The following is a 22,161-nucleotide window of genomic DNA, read 5'->3' as shown; positions in this document are numbered from 1 at the left end:
TGCTCATAGCTGGTGTCTGGCCTTTGGGGCGAGGGGGCGGAGGGAGTAGCGAGACGACAAACTTTACCAACGACTCACCACAAATCGGTATCGGTGCATGAATGCTGGGTAATCCTCTTGGTAGCCATTCCATCATTTATTATGGGTTATAATCCAAACAAGGTGAAGGCAAAGCAAACGGCGGGCGTTTACTAGCACACAAACACACACACACACGCACACACACACGCACACAGAGGGGGGCAGGATAGGGATGCAAATGCAATGGATGCTCGTTGGAGCTGCGCTGCTCCCGTGTGTGTGTATGTGTGTGCCTGCTTGTATCCGGTTGCACCACTACGCGAAATACTGCCAAACTGTTCGCTGCGTTCCTACAGCTGTTGTTCTTGTTCTTCTTGTTGCTGCTTCTATTGTTGTTGTTGTTGTTGCTGATGTTGTTGTTGTTGTTGTTGGTTGCCACTTGTGTTTCGATTTTTCAGAAGCAGCGACGCGGCGATGGCGGCACAACAAATTGAGTTAATCCAAGAAAACGGAATAATAAAACACCCAAGCAGGCAGATAAAGCGCGGCGCGTGAGCGAGCGAGACAGCGAGACGGCGAGCAGGGAGCGCGCGAGTATAAAGCGCTTTATAAATGATGCTGCAGAGCGGCGTGCAAAAGGTTGAGATTTACTTGGCCTCCAGCGTGGCTCGGCAAATGCATTAATGAAGGCAGCAAGTCCTGGCTGCTGCTGCTCTGCTGTCGCTCTGCTGTTGCTTCTTCCAGTTGGCTACCGCTGCTGATTCCTTTTGCCCCGGATGCACAAATTCGTTCGTTTTCTTTTCTTTTCTTTCGTTTTATATTTTATTTTTTTTTCGCCGTTATTTTTTTTTAATTTAATATTTACTTTGCACTTTGTTTAACTTTTACTCGAGCGCTTTTCTTTTCATTTTACTTTTCCAATTTAAATTCCTCGCCAGAAACTTTTGCTTGACTACGCGACGACGTCGATGGTTCAGCTGAGTATGGGGGCAGGGGCAGGAGACCTTTTGGGCTGTTGCTGCTGCTGCGACTGTCGAGAGAGTGAGACCGCGACAGCACACCACAGCACACACACACACTCACACACACGCACACAGAGAACGAAAACTTTGCCGCTTTCTTTATGGCGAAAAAGGTTAACGGGAAATCTTGAATACTGCACTGAAACTCAACTGAGGAGCGAGTCGGTCGGTTGCTTGGTTGGGTAGTTGGGGGTATTTGGGTGGTCGGATGCTTGTCTGGGGTATGCAATTTCCTTATTGAAATATTTGCACTTGGCTACACGTTCTGTCGCGCTCAACGAATTGATGCTGATTACGTTTTGTTGCATCCAAGCTCAATCTCAAATTTCTGCGGGCACCCTCACGTTACACGTTACACGTTACACGGTGCACGGTGCACGTTGCTGGTTGTTGCTTTTTGCCCGTCGCCCGGTGCTCGATGCCCGTTACCGTCGCTTTGCTCACTCTTCAAGTGGCCGCCATAATTACACTAATTGTAATTGTAATTGTAATTGAATTCGCTTGGCTGCCCTTCACACCGACACCAACGCCAACACCGACACCGACACTGACACTGAGACCGACACTCACACTCTCACACACACGTGCAGGGGCGCACAGAACTGCGAAAACAAAACACGGCACTTAACACACGCGCTGGTAATTGAGAATCGCAATCCCAATCGTAATTGCAACGGTAAATCGCCAGAGTCTGAGAGCAGAGTGGCCACAGCGACCAAGACATACACACGACGCTGACGACGTTTGCGAAAGGACTAAAATGTTTCGCAGTTCAGCTGGCGCGTGAGAGTCGAGCTGAGTCGTTTCGAGTTGGATAAGACGTCACACTCACACTCACGCTCGCTCAATGCGCCATGGGAGAGCGCTCACTGCTTAGAAACTCTGTGCGTGTGTGGGCCATGCTCTCACAGCAGCAGGCGGCGTCGGCGTGTGAGCGCTGAGAGGGAGAGCAAGAGAGAATAACATTCAAGCGAGAGCGGCTCTCTGTGCATATGTATGTGCAGTAATTCATGTGCATTCAGTGCCTTCCCAGCCTTGATGTGCACTGCGCTGCTCCACCACCAGCAGCAACAACAAAAACGGCCAGCCACCAGCCTCTGTCGTCGCCCGCTGCATGCGGCGCTGGGGTTGATTTTCTTGCAGCAAGCACGAGACGGCTGCTTGTCAGTCAGTTAGTTTGGTCGGCCTGTCAGCCCCGTAGGCAGTGAGAGAGCAAGACTCAAAATGGTGGCCACCACCAGCAATACCACAACAATAACAACAATGTCGACATCGACATCGCTGAGGTCGTTGTTGTTCCCCTTTTGCATTTAACACGAAGCACGCGCTCAAATTGTTGTTGTTGTTGTTGTTTTTGTTGCTGTTGCCGTTGGTTGGCTTCGCCAAATCAACAACAACAACAACCACAAGCGAGCACTGTAAACAAAATTTGCGGTTCATGTGCTCAACACCTTCACAACTGCTGACGCTGATGCTGCTAATGCTGAAACGCAGGGAGCGGTTGCTTTTTTCGACATAATGTAAAATGCTGCTGCATACTTTTTGGAGGAGGGAGGTTAAGTTGAGTCAATTATTGGGGCAGGAAAACAAAAACAATACGATTACAGATATTAAAGGCAAATGCATGACAAAGTCAATAGAATACGTGACATAATTAGGACGACTTAACTTGTTCCACTGTAAAATTTAGCGCTGAACACGCCAACAATACTTGGCTTGCCTAAACTTTTAGAAAACATAGAATCTATGTTATTTATTAAAGAAATCATGGTTAGCTAACATTTCGTACGTTTTTTAAGAGTAGAAACCTATTTGGCTGACACTTACCAGCTCAACATTTTTTATATTACGGATCGGCCTAATGCACTTAAAATCGGATAAGCATCGGATAGTCGGTTACCTCCTCGTTTTTACCAACTACACATAGACATATATGATTATATATGAATTACTTTCGAACAAAAGAAGAAAAGGCCACAATGCGAATGACTACCAGAGAGGAGCCCAGAGTAACGCAAGGTAAAACAATGGCACGAAGAAGAGTTGGTGGTCCAGAGGAAGAGAGTACTAGCTCACCCACATTCACACACACACACATACACGCATACCAATATAAACTCTGCGTGTGAGCGCCTGAACAAAACGAACTTTCAGAATATTTTCGGATGAGCATTTGGCTGGTGCTGCAGCAAAAGCATCTGATTCTTCTTCTGCTTCGGTTTGGTGCCGTAGTTGTACCCTTAACCCCTTCAAAATAGGCAAAAAGGGTATAATGTTTTGGCAATTGTTTGTAACACATTGAATAAGGCATTTTCGACCCATCTTGGTCGATCTCAGAGACTATAAGAGGCAGAGAATTAAAACTTGGAACGAAGGTTTTGCTCTTATTTAAAAAAATCGACTCTCAACATTTTTGAATTATCTGCTTGGTAGTAACATACATTTAAATGCCATGTTTGTGAACAGAAAACTTCCCATATATTAGGCTATAACCACCACAGAGCTACGAGAAGATGCACAATCGCAGCATAAGCTGCATCGCTTAAAGCGTGCAGGGAATCTCCTAGTCCGGCACTCCCAACTGGAGCTCTTTCACTTGCATTTGCCGTTGTTGTTGTTGTTTCAGATCTGCTCTGTTTATGTACACAAAATGCGCGCAGTGCCCACGGCTACGTCGGCTATGACGACAACGTCGACGCCGACGACGACAGACTATGTGTGCACATTGGCACATTTAACAATGGCTTCGTGTGCGTATGTGTGTTTATATTCGTGAGTGTGTGTGTGTGTGTCTGTGTATTGGTAGTAGCCAGGACCACCGCTCAGCGAGGCGAGGCCAACTCAGCAGGCGATGCGTGTAAAAAGGATAATTTGTCAATATGTTCGTTCGTTCCGGATTTGCTCGGCCTCGACGGCAGTTGCCAGTTGCCAGTTCAACCATCATCCACATCATCCCAAGACTCTAACAGGACCTTTCCTTTCCCCCTTCCCCACCCGTCAAACCGCTCCGATGGCCGTTCGTGCGTGCCTCTGCCTCTGGCTCTGTCGATGCCGTCGTCGCCGTGCACACAAATTCTTTGTGCCTGCCGCTTATTGAATTGCTGAACACAGTCCTGACTGCCTGCCCGACTGTCAGACGCTTCCGAGCTACCCTCCCCCCCTGGCCGGCCCACCAACTACCCCCGCACGTCCCCTTGCCAGCCTTTCGGTTGGCTGCTTCCACCATTCGGTTAGCAATGGTTAATAGGGCTTAGAAGCTGAAATTATTGCCTTGTTCAGTGTGAACCAAGCCAAATCGGATGAGTGCTGTTCGCCAATACGTCGTGTGTGTGTGTGTGTGTGTGTATGTTTGTGTGTGAGTGTGTGTTTAAGGCGATAAAAGACCGGCCTGGGCTGTGCTGGGCTCTCCTTTTGGGTGGGAACTGACACTAAACGTTCGATTATTAGTGGGTTCGCTTAAGCTGAGGTGTGAGAGTGATCAATGGAGAGCGGCAGGGGCGGCTGTAGGTTAATATCTGATTTGTTGCAGAGCCTTTGTTCCATTGACAACACTTCCCACAAACGGAATAAGGGAAAATTAAAATGGGAATATGCTTTGAGCCACGGGCAGTTCAACAAGCTTTAATCTTAATAATACGAACTCCGATCAAAAATGAATATCTAAAAAAACATGATACAACACTCACGCAAAACTTGGCAATGCTTTCTTATATAACAATACTATACAATCCATTTAAAATTCTATTTACAATGTGGATAAAGTGCCTGGCAACTTTTCAGGCAATGCTATATAATGTTGCAATATTAAATTGTATATTTTTAAGATACACATATACGTATATGTACATTTACTAGCTGGTATTTCCCGGCCTTACCCGATCCAAGTCTATTGCTTCAAATTTAAGCAATCAACTTTTTAACCCTATGGTAAACAAAAAAATGTTATTCTTCCGTTGACTGGCATTACCACTGAGGACACTTGGGCTTTAGAGAAATACATTTTAAAAACCCCTTTTCCACCAAGGGATTAAGTTATCAAAGATCCTGGCAAATGGTTTTGAGGTCGATCGAATAGTTAATAAAAAAGTTTCATACAAAAGTTTTTCGTTGTTTTTCCACTCTTGCGGGTGAAATTTCACACAATGTAACTTAAATGTACAATTTCAGCTTTCAAGCTCTTTCGGATGGAGCTATGCTTTGATCACCAATCAGTCAATCAGTCTGTCAGTCAAGCTTTATATATAGAGATGAGGAAATATTACAAACTTAATACTTTGCTCATTAGCATTAAAATCAGCTTAAGATAAACTCATTTTTACTTGAGTTTCAATAAAATACGATAGAACGGAATGGAAACAAACAAATTTGGCAGAATATGTTAATATATAAATGTATAAAAATGATCATTCAGATGATCATTTTTGTTTTATATTTCTTGAATTAATTGCAGACTGCAACAAAACTTCTTTCTCTCCATATTACATTTTTGAGTTTAATTTATTTCTCTGCGTTTTATGAAATCAATTACAGTTCAATATGTAAAGCATGCAATACAAATCAAAAACACAATGAATAGCCGAAGGAATGTTCTGGTCCCAAACGTACAGAGTCCCAAATAGCCTCGAATAACAACCGGCAACTTCAATTGGCAAACCCTGGCGACAATCAAAGCGCAAAGCAAGCCAAAGCCGAGCAAGAAAAAGTCATTGCCAAAACCAATAACACAATCAACTGTGCAGTGCAGCCTGGTGGCGACTTTCTGCTCACCGTTTGCTCATGGAACATGGTCTCACAATGGGTGAGACGCAACCACGAGAGTCCTTTTGCCACACCCGACACCAGCCAGGAGCAGCCTCGAGACGAGGACAAAACGTTGGCGATGAGATTTTAAAAGCCATTTAGAAAAACACCCTCAGACACAAAACAAATCCACAAAAATACCGACACGGATACCAACCAGCCAACACACACACACACACACGCATACAAGCACACACACACACACACATAGTCAAAGCTTACACAAAAGTGGCGTTAAAAATGATGCGGAAACACGATGTTCGTCAGCTCCGCCGTCGACGTCCAGGATGAGGATGAGGACGAGGACGAGGACGCGGACGAAGGCGAAGGCGAAGACGAGGACGATGACGACAATGAGCCTTCAAGCGAAAACCGCTGCTAAAACTTCACGCTTAAATATTTTTCACACCACGTAGCGACAAGTTTGTGTAATGCGAGGGCCGAGGGTTCCGTGGAGATGGAAATGGGCGGGCACAACAACAACAACAACAAGAACAACAACGCGGCCACGTCTTCCAAATGGCACGAAGCTCAACGGATGTGCGTGGAATGCGCCGTCCGAAGTGGCAGCTATGCCAAGCGAGGATGGAAGGGGCTGGGAGGGGCTGGAGCAGGGCATTGAAGAGTGCGGTAAGTAGACGGCAAATGTCTAAATACCCTGCTCGTGCTAAATGCCTGACATTCTGGCTGCGACCACAACGAATGCATCCAGGATGGCTGTCGAGCACATGCCTCGAAAACCGAATGCGGATTGAGAGCGCCGAGTGCTGTGAAAGTTGCCACAACGGATATATCCGCATCAATATAAATCCGGTAAGCGGAGTGAATGTGTATGGGATTATGATTATGCACAAGAATTTTGTATATGGAGTGCGCGAGTGTCTCCTTGCGCGACAACAAGTTGAACAGCTTGGATATTGAAATTAAGTTATACCCGAGCTTAAGAATATTGCATTATTGCCATTTAGTATTCCAAACTAGCAAACTAACATAAAGCCCTTGGTTTGGAGAAATATATTTCTTAGTTTTCAATAAACTTTCATTCTCAAAAGTTATCTACAGTTTTCAGAATTTGTAAAACATATTTGCAAACTCAAACATTTACTTTACATATTTTTACTTCTTCTTTATACATATATACATGAAAGTACAAACCTTTACGTTAAACGTTTACGAATGTGACACAAAGAAGAATATTTATTAAAAGTGCAAACCAACACGTTAAAAGTTTACGAATGTGTCGCAAAGAAGAATATTTATACCAGAATGAAAGTATAATCCTTTACTTTAAACGTTTACGAATGTGACGCAAAGAGGACTAAAATAATAGCGCACACTTTTGAGTATGTTTACCAGAACTGGCATGTTTATTGCCACACTTTCAACTAATATTTCTTCTCAGAAATTTTAAATTAGCCCAGAAAATATATAGATAGAGCTTGATCGAGCATAAATAGTGCTCATAGAGAGCTAAAATTGCCAATATGCCCGCCTTTGTGGCTGGTAGGGTAAGCTGGACAAACTCAAGATACCGCAAAAACCAAATCTAAACCGAAACACAATTGTTAGAAATTAAAAGGAAAACTTTAATCATAGCCGCGGGTAAGCGGCGGCGGCGGCGGCGTCGACGGATGTCGGACGTCCAAGTGACGGAACTGAGCGGGGGGCGAGCGGCGGGGGCGGGAGGGGCTGGAAATAGGAAACTGAGACCGGGCCTGACTCCGTTTGCCACTGTCTGAAATACAACGAAACTTGTGCAAGTTTCCGGTCGTGTGTACTATTTTCCGTGCTCATTTCCGCAACCATTTCCACATTTCCACTGTGGCCAAGCAACACAACAAAAGGAACTTTCCTTGAGCAGCCAGTTAGGACTCGAGCTGGGCTGGTGGAAGCTCCAGACGTTTGTTGTTCTTGGACGCACAAAAGTTGCGGCAACTTGACGCTCCTAGGGTCAGCCAGGCAGAGCAAAAAACGGGCGGCTACGCTGCTGGGCTATGTGGCTCAAACAGATACAGATACAAATACGGACACAGATACAGATACAGATACAGAGCGCATTGCTGTACTCTGGGTGGCAACTGCTATTTCGCTCGCTCGCTTACTGCGGAAGTGCAGGGCGTGGAAAGCCGAAAAGCAAAAGCAAACAACGACCAAGTAGCAAGTAGTAAGTGGCAGGGACAGGTCCCCAACCCACATTGGCCACTGCGCTTGCCACTTGGCTGTTGCACTTCACTCAATTTGGGGCCAGCTCAGGAAACTTTTTGCAGTCTCTGCCTCTGACAGCCGTCATAAAAGCGAGTGGGAGGAGCTCTGCAGCTGGAGGCAGGTGTGCCAGAATATGCCAAAAAAAAAAAGAACGCTCGACCAACAAAACTCTGCTCTTTGCTTGTGTGCGTGTGCTTGTGTGTGTGGAGTCAATCAATACGTCAGAGGAGAGGCTCATCAAAAATTCCAATCACAAATTGGCGGAGAGCAGCACAGCACAGCAGTAACAGTTCCTCCATCGCCACAGCAACCACTGCAACCACAATCAACCCATCGGGGCCACCTTACCTTATCGCCGGATCCACTGACGTCACAGGAGCAGCACTCGAGTGACCAACGCAGGCAATAATGGCATTTAAATGCAGGGTCACGTATCAATTTACTTGGTTATTAGTTACCAGCCATAACCAGCCCACCATCTCACCAGCCCACTGTCCTCTGGCCGAGAGCGCGCCCCATTCCGATGTCAATATCGCACACTCTCGGAGAAGAGCTCACATCCTGTTCTCCCACCCCCCTTTCCAATGATATGCCCACTTGCCACCACTTGCCCTTTGACCCGATGCGCAAATCCGAGATGAGCGCTTGGCTTGCTGCTACGCACCCCACACCCCGCTTCCTGCCCCTCTTTCCTGCTGCTGCTAGTGGATATGGCTTTGTGCTAAACTGACAGCGGCGACCAAAGCCCAAAGCCGAAAACCCAAAGCCCAAGCTACACCACAGCCTCTAACCCGTTAAGCGACCCAAAGCAGCTGGCGCTCTGTTTTAATGCCAGGCCCTTGCATGACCCTGCCCACACCCTGACCCGCACTTTTCTTTGTTCAACTTTCCCCTGGCCAGCGCCGCGTAAAGAAGCCACCAACTCGAGTCGCAGCAGCCTCGAAACAGCCTGTCAACACAGCCAGAGACGTGAAGCAGATGTGGCAGCAGAGGGGAGAAGGAGAAGGGCAAGGGCAAGGGGGCGAGGAGCAGCTACTCTCGTGCGCACAGTTTTTCTCTCCTTAGGCCTCTCGCTCTTACTGCAATTTCGGCTCAAGAAGGAATAAGCCATCTTACCGAGCCGCTCGAACCGAACACCAATACACGAGTCCTTCGCTGTGGATGCACTCCCCGAACTGAACCAAAGAGAGCAACAGCAGGGGCATCAGCTAGCGGAACCAGGTGGAGCAGCTAGATGCATGTATGCATAGGTGTTAGAGAACTTTTGTGTATAACCGATGCAGCAGCGATGCAAGTGGTTCGAGCAATACACTCGAAAAAATCGGCTAACAATCAAAAGTCGACGGGCAAATATATACATATATAAAAATATATAAAAATATCTATAAGAATTACTTAATCTATTTAATATTTTTTCCAAAACTCTTTTTTAAAAAGCCAAATTCCCGCCTCGTTTCTCGCAGTGTGTTGGAGTTAAAAATGAAGGGTGAATTCGCACAACAACAAATAAAAAGAAAAAAAGTTAAAAAGAAAAGTAAACATACAAATAACAAAAACAAGAAGAAGAAGAAAAATCATAGAGCAACAACTAAACACGCACATGGAAGCTTTGGTGCAGGGCGGCAAAAGGGGGGGGGGGGGGCAACTGTGCGCCTGCATTCGGAGAGTAGCTTCGATACCTTCGATGCAGTGCGAGCGGCGAGCTCTGGGAACGAGTTCCGCTCACTCACACGCACGCACACACGCACGCACTTGCACACACTCACACACACACGCACACAGGCATTAGGACGAACAAATGTACTGTACGCTGCCACAACAAATCCCTAAACAAGCAGCAACAACGCGGACAGTTCCCAGAGTCGGAGTCGGAGTCGTAGCCTCAGCCAGAGCTCGACTTCCGTCGTCGACACCAATGCCGAACCCGATGTCGATGTCGACGTTGGCGCAGGCGTCGCTGCTGCTGCTGCTGCTGCTGCATTCTGCATATAGAGCGGAATTTCCGGTCTAACCTCACAGCGCCCAAGCGGAAATACAAGCGGATTAGCTTTTAGATTTATATACTAACAAACACCGATTAGACAGGTGGGTGCCGGGTGGTGCAGGGTGGTGGCTGCCACTGCCCGTGCACGAGAGGATGGCACGACTGCTCGGTTGCAGAACAGGGCCCAGGCTCAGACCTGGCCACTGCGGACGCAGCTCGTCGTGCATGACTGGGAGAGTTTCTGCGTGGCTTGTGAATGCCAGCAGCATTGCGTTCCAAATCGGTTGACTCCCTGAACGGGGGAGCCTGTGGGTGGGGCCAGTGGGTGGTGCTCATGGTTAGTTCCCTCGTTGTTGTTGCGTTTTAGTGTTTCCTGTTCGAAGTTCAAATGTGAGAATATTTTCATATGGCAAGCGTCGCCACACAGACACAGCATGAAACTCACCACGCACACACACCCACACACCCACACACACGCACGCGCGCACAACAAGTCACCCACTTTCACCCACTCAGCGGCTATTTCAGTGCTGTGCTCTGTTGCGGTCCTGACTTTGGCTCATGCTCATTTTTCAGATGCCCCAACTTGGGTTATTTTCAACTAATAGAGTATGTGGCCAGCAAGGAATTTAACGCAGATACATTTTTTGGTCAAAAGTCTTCTACCCATAGCCATTTTTGTTGTTGTTGTTGCCTCCAACCTCTGCGGATTTTATCAATTAAAGAACCAAACTCATAAAATCAAATCTGAATTCCCAATTCCTTTGCGTTTGTTTACCAAATTTGAAGAGTCCTTCGGATTTTATCTATTCACAAATATAATTTGACTTCAAATTGTTGCAATAGACAAAAGAGTCCACAAGCGAGTGGACTGCACATTTGAGTTCCAAAGTTGGACTCGAAAATGAGAAATTGCTCCAGACATTTTTGGGCTCGTTTGATTATGAGAATTGAATTATTTTCGACAATATATATTTTCAATTTTACCCTTTACCCACAACTAGATGGTGGAATCTCCGACCCCATAAGGTTTATATATTCTTGGAGAGATCAAGATTATTTTAAATAATCGAAATGTCCACACTATCTTCAAAATCGATAAGTATCTGTTTTGGAGAAAGGGATTTGACCAGATTTCTCAGCTCATAGGAGCAAGAACGAGACAATTCTGGTACTTCCCAGCCTTGCCCGTTTCAAGTACTTGGACCTAGCTTTAGACAATATTTGCCACCTGTGGAAAATTGAAATCCATCCGCTTCACGTCTGAATCTTTTTTTATACAAATATGTTTGAAAAAGTTTGAAGCTCATTGAATTAAAAACCAAAAGTTGGTTACATTGACAGGCATTTTTCTCGCAAGTAGTGTGGATTTGGAGGAAACTATGAAACACGTCTTAAAACAATTTTCACAAAAATCTTTGAAAATGTATGTCATCCGATCGGCTTCCAACTTCAAGCGAAGTTTTGGCCTTAAGCGCATTCCCAAAAATCTTCATGGCAACTAATTTGAGACACGTTTCAAATTTTTTAATAACAAATAGTTTTTTGGTTTTGGTTAGCTTCTCTTTTATGTTATATAGAATCATATTACACACAAGTATGTGACAGCTTATTAAGTTATGTAATACTTAAGAAAGGAACATACTGTTTCATACATTTAATGCATCTGACAGCTGCCACGCCTTTTCTTGTTGCTCCTTCCTGACCCCGTCAAGTAATCAAAAAATCACAACTACACACGCTATCAAAGGACGGATGTGTGTGTGTGAGGAAAGGGGGGTGGGGGAAGGTGGAAAAAGCACACCACCTTAAAAATTGCAATGAAAGTTGTCGTCAAATTGTCATAAAAATGCGATAACTTTGTTTTGTGTCGCCTTGTTGTTGTTGTTGTTGTTGCTGTTGTTGGATATGCTATAGTTGTTGTTTTCAACTACGAGTATGATACATTTTTACGATGTTGCCATAACAATAAACCCGAGCTTCGGCTGCGGCGCTGCCTGGCATGTGAAAAGCGCGTGGAAAATGGAGAACATGGAAAACCTAATAAAAATCCTTACTGGCTGCGAAACTTTTATGGCAAACTACGCGCCATCAGGGCCAAAAACAAAAAAAAAAAAGAATAACAAAAAAAAATGTATATATATATAAAAGCCGTTGGAAAAGCGTGGAAATGCCAACGTGCATTGGCCAAAATACGGGCCGAGGAGCATGCGGGGCGGGGGCGGGGCCAGCTGCAGTGCAAATGTGAAAAGTGCAGAAATAGCTCAGGTGCAGCAGGATAAGCGACGAGGTCGTCAAAGTGACGCAGAGGCCACGGATGATGCCCCCCCCCCCACAAATCCCCTCATCCACCAGCCACCAAGTCACCCACCACCCAGCAGTTCACGACGAGGACGACATGGAAGGTGGCTTCCATTTGATGTAGCATCTGATTTTTCTGTTCCACCCTCTAGCCACGGGCTTTCCTTCTCACGCTCCAGCTCGCTGATTGCCTTTGGCTTTCCGCTTTCGCACTAACAGAAAGTTTTTAAAGCCTCGACACAATAAACGATTAAACAACTTTTCTTTAGTACACGCAGCTTGAGGTGAGTAAAGTACAAACTGCTCGACATGCAAATACCCTGTAACGAGGTTCGTTTCATTTGTAATATTCTAAAATAAATATATACATAAATAGTAGCACTTATCAAAAAACTGATACCATATTGAATTTCGTATAAGTTTTAAGAACGTACGTACCAAACTTAGCTGATCTAGCTATTAAGTTTAAACATAAGTTACATTAACTCGGTTGTTTTTAATGAGCAAAGCACAAGTTGGTTCAACAAAATTGAGTAGAAAATAGGATAAAAGAAGACTGTAAATTTATAAGCAGAGAAATCTATATGAAAGGATTCTGTTCGTATGGAATATTATTTCGTTCACCACATTTGAGATACAGTTGGACTCATGTATTAGCCAAAATGATGATACGCTTTCTTAGCCGTATAATCTCGCACTCAGGCAAGTCCCATCCCCTTTGATGTTGGCCCAACTTTGCCCATTGGGGGCGGACAAACCCGGGAGAGGCGCCTGGGTAGTGGGCCAGACCCAATCTAAAGACAAACATCAAGTGGTTCTTGGGCGTATCGCAAATAACAAACTGTATGTGCCTTCCGAGCTAGTTGAGGTTGTTCTTGTGGAATACTGGCTGCTGCCTGCTGCCTGTCGACTTTACGCATCGGTGGGCAACAACAACATTTGCAAATTCAATTGAATTGATACACGCACCACTTGTTAACCGTTTTGGCATGAGCTCACATGCTGGCTGGCCACGAGGCCTACTTCCTCATCTCAACTGATTTCATCTCGTCTTATTATTGGTTTTACATACACATCCGTTCCTCAAATTTCATTAGAATGTCGGCACAGGCAGCCAAGCAGGGACGAGAAGCCCAACAGAGCACCCCAGAGCCACAGATAGAACCAGCTCCAGGTCCAATGCACACTCAAGGTGCGCTCTATTGAGCACACGCATATACAAGCAAGGGAACAGGAACTCCCAAGTGGAGCGATATTGGGATTGGAACAGTGGAATGGTAGAGAGATGAGGACCAGCCGTGGTGCCGTGGTGCGTTGGGTTATTTGAACAATGGCTAAAGGGCCTATAAAATCACGCAAGGGGTTATAAATCCATTTGCAAAACCAAAATCCAAAAATATCCCAAAGCCAAACAAAGCCCGTATGGACGCACGTACAGATGTTTGTGCTCCTATCCCATTCCAGTCCATCTTATTCACGCTTGTGTTAAAGATACGGAGTTGACTGGAACCAAATTTCCAAAGGGCAGCCGTGCGTGGCCGGAGTTAACAGACATTGAAATTTGTCCAATTGTCGACAAACTGTTTCAAAGTATGCAATAATCATCCATACCACAGTTCAAAAAAAAAAGAGGGGAAAACTATCGAAACAAATTTAATTAAAATAAGCAACGATAACGAAATTTCTTTAAAATAAGGACAGGAAAAACTGTTAATGAAAACATCATTAAAACTATATTTTACATTTATCCTGCTCAATGACAGCTACAGAAACTTAATTTTTAAGGATATTTGCTCAAATCCACTTCAGGGGTTTTCACACCTTTCGGAAAATCTAGGTATAAATGGGCTTGAAATTTATTGCCAAGGATATTTAGGAAAATTCGCTGAGGACGTGCTTCACAGTTTTCACAAAATCCAAGTCTTCTCTGTGAAAACTGCGATTAAAAGATTTTTTGGAGCAGTAAAACACGTATTTATTATTTCCTTCTGTAGATTTCTCTTTCCACCCTTTCTCGCGAAAGGAAATTACTTGAAAAAACGTTGTTTTTAAATTTTTTTTAATATACTAATAGGAGTTAACATACACTAGCATATTATATTTCCTCCACTTTAAGAGAAAAAACATTTTTTTTTCCTCCCACGTTTCCATTGACAAATGAAATGTACTCGTAAAAATGTTTGAATACTTAGGGTCGTTTATTGCGATATATTTTGATATTTCAAAACTGGCTAATTTCAAATTGTAGCTGTCGAACTTTTATGGTTAAATAATGTAACAATTGAATCGGTTGGAATGGAGTACAGGAATCGTGCCAATGTGTTATGAAATCTCATCAATTGTTCACGTTTTCACTTAAGTCGAAGTGTGTTAATTAAAAAATCGTGATGCCGTGCGAAAAGGCACTGTAATAAATACCAGCCGGCAGCAACAGCAACAACAACAACAGTGACAACAACAATAACAACAGCGGAGCAATGGCAACAATTCAATTAAAATGCCAGAGGCAACATGCAAAGTACTTGGGTGGAAATTAACCCCTATAAACTCATAATATGCTCAAAATGACGCACTTAAAAACACATTAATCACATCGACAATTACGGCTGTTACGCCAAAAAATGTGTTTTTTTGTGTTTGTGTGTGTGTATGTGTGTGTGTGTATGTGTGTGAGCGACTCAGAGAGTAAGGGATGCCTGGCGCGTGCTTGAGAGTGCGTGACGTGGCAACCTTTGTGAACAGGGGCGACTCGAGTGATGTACAAATGAGAATTAACAAGCAACCACCAGTAACATAAGAACTGCTGCTACACTGAGCGAAAATTCAATGGGAATTCAAATATGTGAATATTTTTAAATGTACCTATTAACATGGGTGTATAGCAAATGGATATATAGCAAATAAATTATATACAATTTATTTTATTATTAAAATACGTATACATATTATTTAACCTACAATATTTTGTTCAGTGTACCCACCCGGTTGCCCACAGGAGTGCATTCAAGGTATAAAAGCTTTCGTGTCGTCATTAAAAACTGTTTTTGCTAATTAAGTGCTCAATTGAGCATTCAATTTCACATACAAATACAGAAATACCCGCACACACACACAACCACAGAGGTACACTTGTGGACGCAAACAAACAGCACAACAGGGTAAATGCCCAGTGAAGTAGAAGCACAAAACCCACCCGATAAAAAAGGAAAGGAAACCAGATTAAGAAGCAGAAACGAAACCAGAACCAGAAGCAGCACCGTTACAAATAACAACGCAAATGTTGGGCTGCTTTGCAAATGGCCCTTCGGCGAAAGCAAACGGAATGAAATGAATAGACGAAAATATAACAAAGTTGGTTATTTGCTCAGTTAATGCAAAATGATTCCCCTGGGGAGCGTGACGTGGCAGCGGCGGTAACGGCAATAATATCACAGAAATAAGTACATATCCACGAAACGAAAGCAGGAAACAACAACAAAGCTGACTCGGACAGCAGCAGGACCCAAGACCAGTCGTTGGGAATAACACAAAACACGTTTGCACAATGTGCGAGTGAAACCGGTAAATGAAGAAAGGTACAAAAGAAGGAACACAAAGAATAGACCAAGTCGCCGCGATGTTGGGGTACATGATTCAATAAAAATTACGCTGAAAAGTATGCAACAGAAACGGGCAAACGAGCGAGCGGGTAAACGGGAGCGGGTGAGCGGGCAGCTAAAAAGCAAACACGGCAAACAGAGCGCACAGCCGAATGAATATGCAAAAGCAAACGTGGCAAAAATCCAAGGCAACCAACCAACCAGGCGGCGGGCCTTGTGAAAAGAAAAAGTACTTAAAAAGCTCACGAGCAAATATTTATAACAGTAAATCAGTTTGGCGCTAACACAACCCAACACACACACAGGCAAATAAACAAACGGACGACGGCAGAGAAAGAAGCTCTCCTGCCTGCGCTGCCTTTGCGGCGGCAGTGCATAAGCTCAGGTTGCGAATGCCAGAGCGACGGTAAGTGGGCAGGCAAATGAAAGCTGCAATAAAAACAAAACAGAAGCAACAACAATGCAAACTAAAGCACACGAAGAACTGCAATAACTGTGAATGCGAGCGCGACTATGCTTGCACTGCACCTTGTCTATGTGCCGGACCGTAAGCGGGAGCGGGAAGGGGGAACTTTGCTACCCCAAAGACAGATGGCAAAGAAAACCAGAAAATATTTTAAATCGTGTGCTTTTGCACACACATACAATAACAAAGGCAAACAAACACAAGGCGCACATACAACTATAGATGTAAATATGTATGTATGTACGATGACGGCAATACAAACAACAACAAACGGATAAGGAGAGTGAGCGGATAAGAAAATCGCGTTATCCGTTCCTTAAAGCATTTATACACGATTACTGCTCTACACTTCTTAAATCTCTTGTTATACCCTGTAAAACGACAACGCAAGCTTATAAATTTTCCGATTTTTGATCCAAAACAATTAACATTTATAAAAAACAAAACAAAAATTTCAGAGTCAGATCGTTTAATTATTAAATTTAGTGTATATATTTATGGTTATATCCCTATCTTAAACCGTAAACACCATTTATGAACCTACAATCGAGCTTATCTCATATAACTGAACTTATCTAGATATTTATTAATTTTAAAATAAGCTTGATAACTACCCCAAGCCCAATGCGAGTTTGAACAAGAGTTTTACATAATTTCCATGCATACATACAAATATAACCAAATAAACGAATTTAATATTCGTTGTGTGTTTTCTAGCTTGCATAACAAGTTGGGAGGAACAAAAATTCACTTATATTGGATCCTATCTATATATGTATGTATATGTGAATGTATTTACACATTCGTATATGCGTATAAAGGAAAAAAGGAAGGTTTGTTATCGGACTCGTTTCCGCTCGATGGGAATGGAAATGCGTAACTTTTAATACACGTTACAGAGAGTACTCGACTAAGAGATTTTCTGTTCTCAGATCGAAGTTATACCATAAAATGCTCGGTTAACGGTTCAAGCAATGGCTCAAACCTTGGAATATATTTTCAAAATTTTGATCTTCCGGGTTCAAATTGTTACGGCTGTTGATACTTATTATAAGATATACCTTTACCAATTAGTATGGGTACAGGGTATTTAAGAACCAAAAATTCACAAAATGGAAAAATCAAATCAAATCAGAGAAAATCTGAAACGATGTCAATAGGAAGGGGGAAGGGCATGGATCTATTGAATAACATGGACTCGAATGCAAAATTACTGTGCTTCTAATTTGACAAAGGAATTTCGAGTGTGTACACACGCACACACAGACACAGACACAGACTTAAGCCTAAAATGCCAATCTCGTGACGAATCTTTCAAAAAACAAGGCAAGCAAAAATACCAAACAAATATGTTTAGCCAAATTGCCAACCAAGCGAAGCAACCAGCCCAAAAACCCGCCCAAGTAACCAACTAGCCAGACTCACACAACTGAAACAGGTCGGATTCGAGAGTGCTCGAACGGGATATACCCTGGGAAATGCCTGATTGACTTGCCTACGTATATCAAATCCGATTTTAATATAAGTTTCAGGGTCTAAAAATGGCACCATATTGCGTATACTTAATAAATCGACGGGTGAGCAAGAAAGTAAAAAAATTCTTTCGAGAGAGGGACATACATTCCTGATATTAATATACTTAATAAGATTGAAGAGTTCTCTCTCTGTCTGTTACATACATTTGCTTAAAACATATATACCCATTATCACCCATTTGAAATGGGTTCAGGGTATAAAAAGACGACTCAAGCGTAACATATTTATTGACATTGCGGTTGCCGGTTCTCGGTTGCCGAGACACGAGACCCCCGGTTACGAGCAACGCACATTGGATTTCAGTTAGCAGCAACCACCGGTGAAACCACCGACACCACCGACACCAACACCACTGGAATACGCCAGGACCAGCCCAGATGAGTGGCACTTGCAAGTGTGGTGTTTATGTTCCATACATCAAGGGCTTATGGGCTAAACGTTTATGGGTCTGGCAACAACAAGCTTTTAAAGGGTTTTACACACACACATAATACACACGCACACAAGCGCACACTCACCCATACACACACACACACACACGTGCAACGTGAGTCGATATTGAAGTTTGCCAGCAGCCACTTGAAATTTCACTTATACAAACGCATTTTTAGCCAGTTGACGTTGACGTTGACGTTGACGTTGACTGCACACTTGAATGACTTCCAAAAGACGCCCACTCAATGGTTGACCTCGGCCCAAGCCCCGCCCCAGGCTCAGCAGCCCCCAGCTGCACCCTCCCTTTGGCATATTTTTTGGCTCCATCGCAAGGACTCCATTCCCACAATATCCTTACATATGTGCAGCATTACGAGCGTATTACAAAATGTATTTTATCTTCATCGATTGCCAGAATTTATATCTTTTTTCATGCCGCATCAGCGTTTTATGTGCACCCCCCTCCACCACCCGTTAGTAAGTTGAGGTTATGTATGTGCTGACAGCTACAACAACAAGCATATGTCTGTATTCGCGTGCGTGCACGCGTGTGTGTGTGTGTGTGTGTGTGTGTGTGTGTGATATAAATCAGCTGTTTGGGGAATGTGAAAGAAATTATGCGTAAGTTGGCTAAGAAGAGATTTCGAAATCTTAAGAGCTTATAAACAGAATTAAGCACCCAAGACTTAAGAACAATAAGTTCCAAAAATTAGTCCCAATAACATATTTTTTAAACATTTTTAATGATCGAATTTAACAATTAGTTAAATTAGACTCGACAGAAAAGCATATTTTCTTATTTAATTTTTTAGATATCTTTTTTAAATTTTTTAGATAGATAGATATCCCTTTCCATTGGGATAAATGGTTAATTTTCATCATTTTCGAATAAGTTTCGAGTATATTATTTAATGCTGGTCACATCACACCTCAGCTCAAGTCTCTGCTCCGAATATTTATTGAGCTAACCTGAGTGACAGACAAACAGACAGACAGACACAACAGCAACAACATCAACGACACTTTTCAACATGCAATCATGTTTGGCAATTATGCAAATGCGTCCCACTGTGCGGCACTGTGGGACATAACTTCGTAAATACTCCAAACACTTGGCTTCGTGTTTACCACAATTTACTGCGACTCGAGTTAACACAAACAGCAAAACTTCAGAGAATAAATGCACATTTTTTGCCACATTTCCGGAGAACGCCCCGACTCTAACACCCCCCCCCCCTCCGTCCCATTCACCCCTCCTCCAGTTTACCAGCCCGGGCGACGACGACGACGTCGTTGTCCTGACAGCTCCGGCCAAGTTGGGCCACAATAAAGTCGAAGAAACGGGTCGAAGAGGTCGCAGCTTGCCATAAGCCAAATATGTCTGTGTCTGGGTAGCTGTCTGTGTGTGTGTGTGTGTCTAGGGCTAGGGGGGGTTGGGCCTGGTGTGCGACGAAAGTGTGGCAATAAAAAGGATAATGTAACTGTTATTCTACGCAAAACGGAAACGGCTGTGTGGCCAGAGGGCCAAGCTACCCCATGACAGTCGGTTGGCAAGTGTTTGAAATATTTTTGTGGCAAAGGTGGCAACTGCCAGCGGGGAACGCAGCGGGACGGAGTCGGGACGGGGGCGGGGGCGGGAAAGATGTGGGCGCAAAAGTGAAAAGCACAACCGAAGTCGAAGCTGCTGTGAGTGACTGAACAAGTGCCAACGAGGAAACGACTGTCAGTGGCTGGGCTGCGGGTGAGGGTGAGGGGTGCGACGGGTGGGTAGTGGGTGTGCGGTGGTCGGGGTCGACTCGGGTTGACAGGGCCGAGAGCGAGCGGCCCCAGTCGAGAGTGCAAAAGAGCGAAGCCGGAAAATTGTGTGGAAATTTGAGCTTCTTTTGAAATTGAGGCCGGAAATGGCAGCCCCCACTAAGCGAAAGAGAGACAGACCGAGAGAGAGAGAGCGAGAGAGTGCAACTGAGAGTTAAGCAGAGACAGAGAAAGAGAGCGTGCGAGAGACCCAAGTGTGGGAGCGAGAAGGGCAACAACGACGACGACCAACGCGTCGCTTGTTGTGTTAAACAAAATGTTTGCGGGTGCAATAAGCGTAAATTCAGTGGTTTTATGTTTACTTATTCAGCACTGTCAGCTAACCCACCCCCTCTCCCCCCCCCCCTCTCTCTCTCTCACTCTATCTGGTCGCTCGACCGATTGGCACGGGGACAATTATTTGATCCACACCACCTACGCAACTGCATGTGGTCCTCCCTGTGCTCGAGTTTTTTAGAGTGCGGGCTGGTAATATACTTTTGCAAATCGATGCCAACTCCTTAAACGATGGGTGGCACGCGGTGGTTTCGGGTGGCTTCGACTGCCTAGGGTGGTAAGGGGTGGTTGGGTGGTTGGGCTTGGTCGGGGGCCGGAAGCGTGTGGCATGTTGAATGCTCTTGAGTGTTTTCGTATGGTTGACAGGATAACACGAAGTAATTCAATTCGAAATACTTTATGCTGTTGCTTTTATTATTTGTGCTTGTGGCGCTCGTTTGTTCGTTTCATTTCGTCTCGTTTCGTCTCGTTTCGTTTCGTTTCTTTTCTGTCTCGTTTCGGTCGCCTTCGCTTCTTGTTGTCGGAAGTGCCATTTGTGGGGGTGTCGGGATTGTTGGGGGCTGTTGCTTCATAAAAAATGGTGTGCAAAGTTACACACAGAACACCACAGTTGCCTTTTGTGTGTGTACAGGATGTGTGAATGTGTGTGTATGACTGCGGTTTTGTGTGTGTATGTGTGTGTGTGTGTGCGGTTTCTCTGTTTATTTATTTTTATGATGTTTCCTTTTTGGCATTTTATTGAAGAAGTTTACCGACGCCATTGCTGCTGTTGCATAAATAAGTGAGTGGCGTGAACATAAGACCCCCCCCCCCCCCCCACCTCATTCTCATTCCACTGACACCCACTCACCCCTTGCCATATTTACCCTCCGCACACACACACACACACACACACAGAGTGGGAACTCTTCGACCAGCGTCTTTTGCAATTCATAAAAAATCAATATTTATTGCAGACGTAGCACAAAAATGCCCTCCCCTCCAACACGTCCCCCTCCGTGCCCCCTCCTCCCCCTATTCCACATGCCCCACCAATTTGCGGTCTTCGCTTGTTATTGAGCATTTAATCAGTTGATTTCTTATTCAGTTTGCTGCTTCATTCCCTGCATTTTCTTTCTTTTTTTTTCCGTTCATGAAGAGGAAGCGTTAGTTTTGCAAATTGCGAGGCAAACTAGGGAAATGCAATTAGGAAAGGGTTGGATTGATGGAAATTCACAAATATTGTGAATAGACATCGTTGAGCCAAAGAACTAATTAAAATACAAAATATTTACTACGTAAAAACTAATTATACAAACTATGTATGTCAGTATCTTAATTTAAATTCGTAGAATTGTTGTGCTCGCATGCATTTTACTCAAATTAAGGTAATACTAAGAAGCGAAAAATAAGCAATTTTTCAAAGGAAATATCTCTTTACGAAACCTGACCCCATCGCAGGGAAGCGCCTTCCTCCTGCGACCTACCTTCGAGGCGAATCATCTAAATACCCTGCACTATTAGGTCATGTCCTCAATCCTTTTCATTGTAAATATCCCTTAGCGTAAATACCATATAAACTACAAAAACATTGTAACTATACCTTATTGCATAGTCTTCTATCAGAGTGCTTACATTCCCGTCTAGATCGTCTGGACCTCTGACTCTGATCGAAATGGAAACTTCCTCACACGCGTCGAAATTTCCCTCTCCCATAAATCG

At 44.1% G+C, this 22,161-nt stretch overlaps 1 protein-coding gene across 8 annotated transcripts in view; it reads right to left on the bottom strand.

Moving 5' to 3' along the window:
* Positions 1 to 22,161, bottom strand: part of px (plexus) — a 98,745-nt gene that overhangs the window by 24,096 nt on the left and 52,488 nt on the right. Inside the window, exon 1 of one of the 8 annotated variants that reach the window (XM_064687497.1) lies at positions 79 to 151. The exons of the other annotated variants lie outside the window; for them this stretch is intronic. Within the exon in view, the coding sequence (XP_064543567.1) occupies positions 79 to 136 (58 nt within the window). The 5' untranslated portion in view covers positions 137 to 151. Of the gene's footprint in view, positions 1 to 78; positions 152 to 22,161 lie in introns of those variants that run through there. 8 annotated transcript variants of the gene reach the window in all.

The sequence above is a fragment of the Drosophila montana genome, unplaced genomic scaffold (genome assembly GCF_035044405.1).
Source record: "Drosophila montana isolate Dmon_TW-CO22-7 unplaced genomic scaffold, ASM3504440v1 contig_3200_1, whole genome shotgun sequence".
NCBI lineage: Eukaryota > Metazoa > Arthropoda > Insecta > Diptera > Drosophilidae > Drosophila > Drosophila montana.
This window is presented reverse-complemented; position numbering and strand designations above follow the sequence as displayed.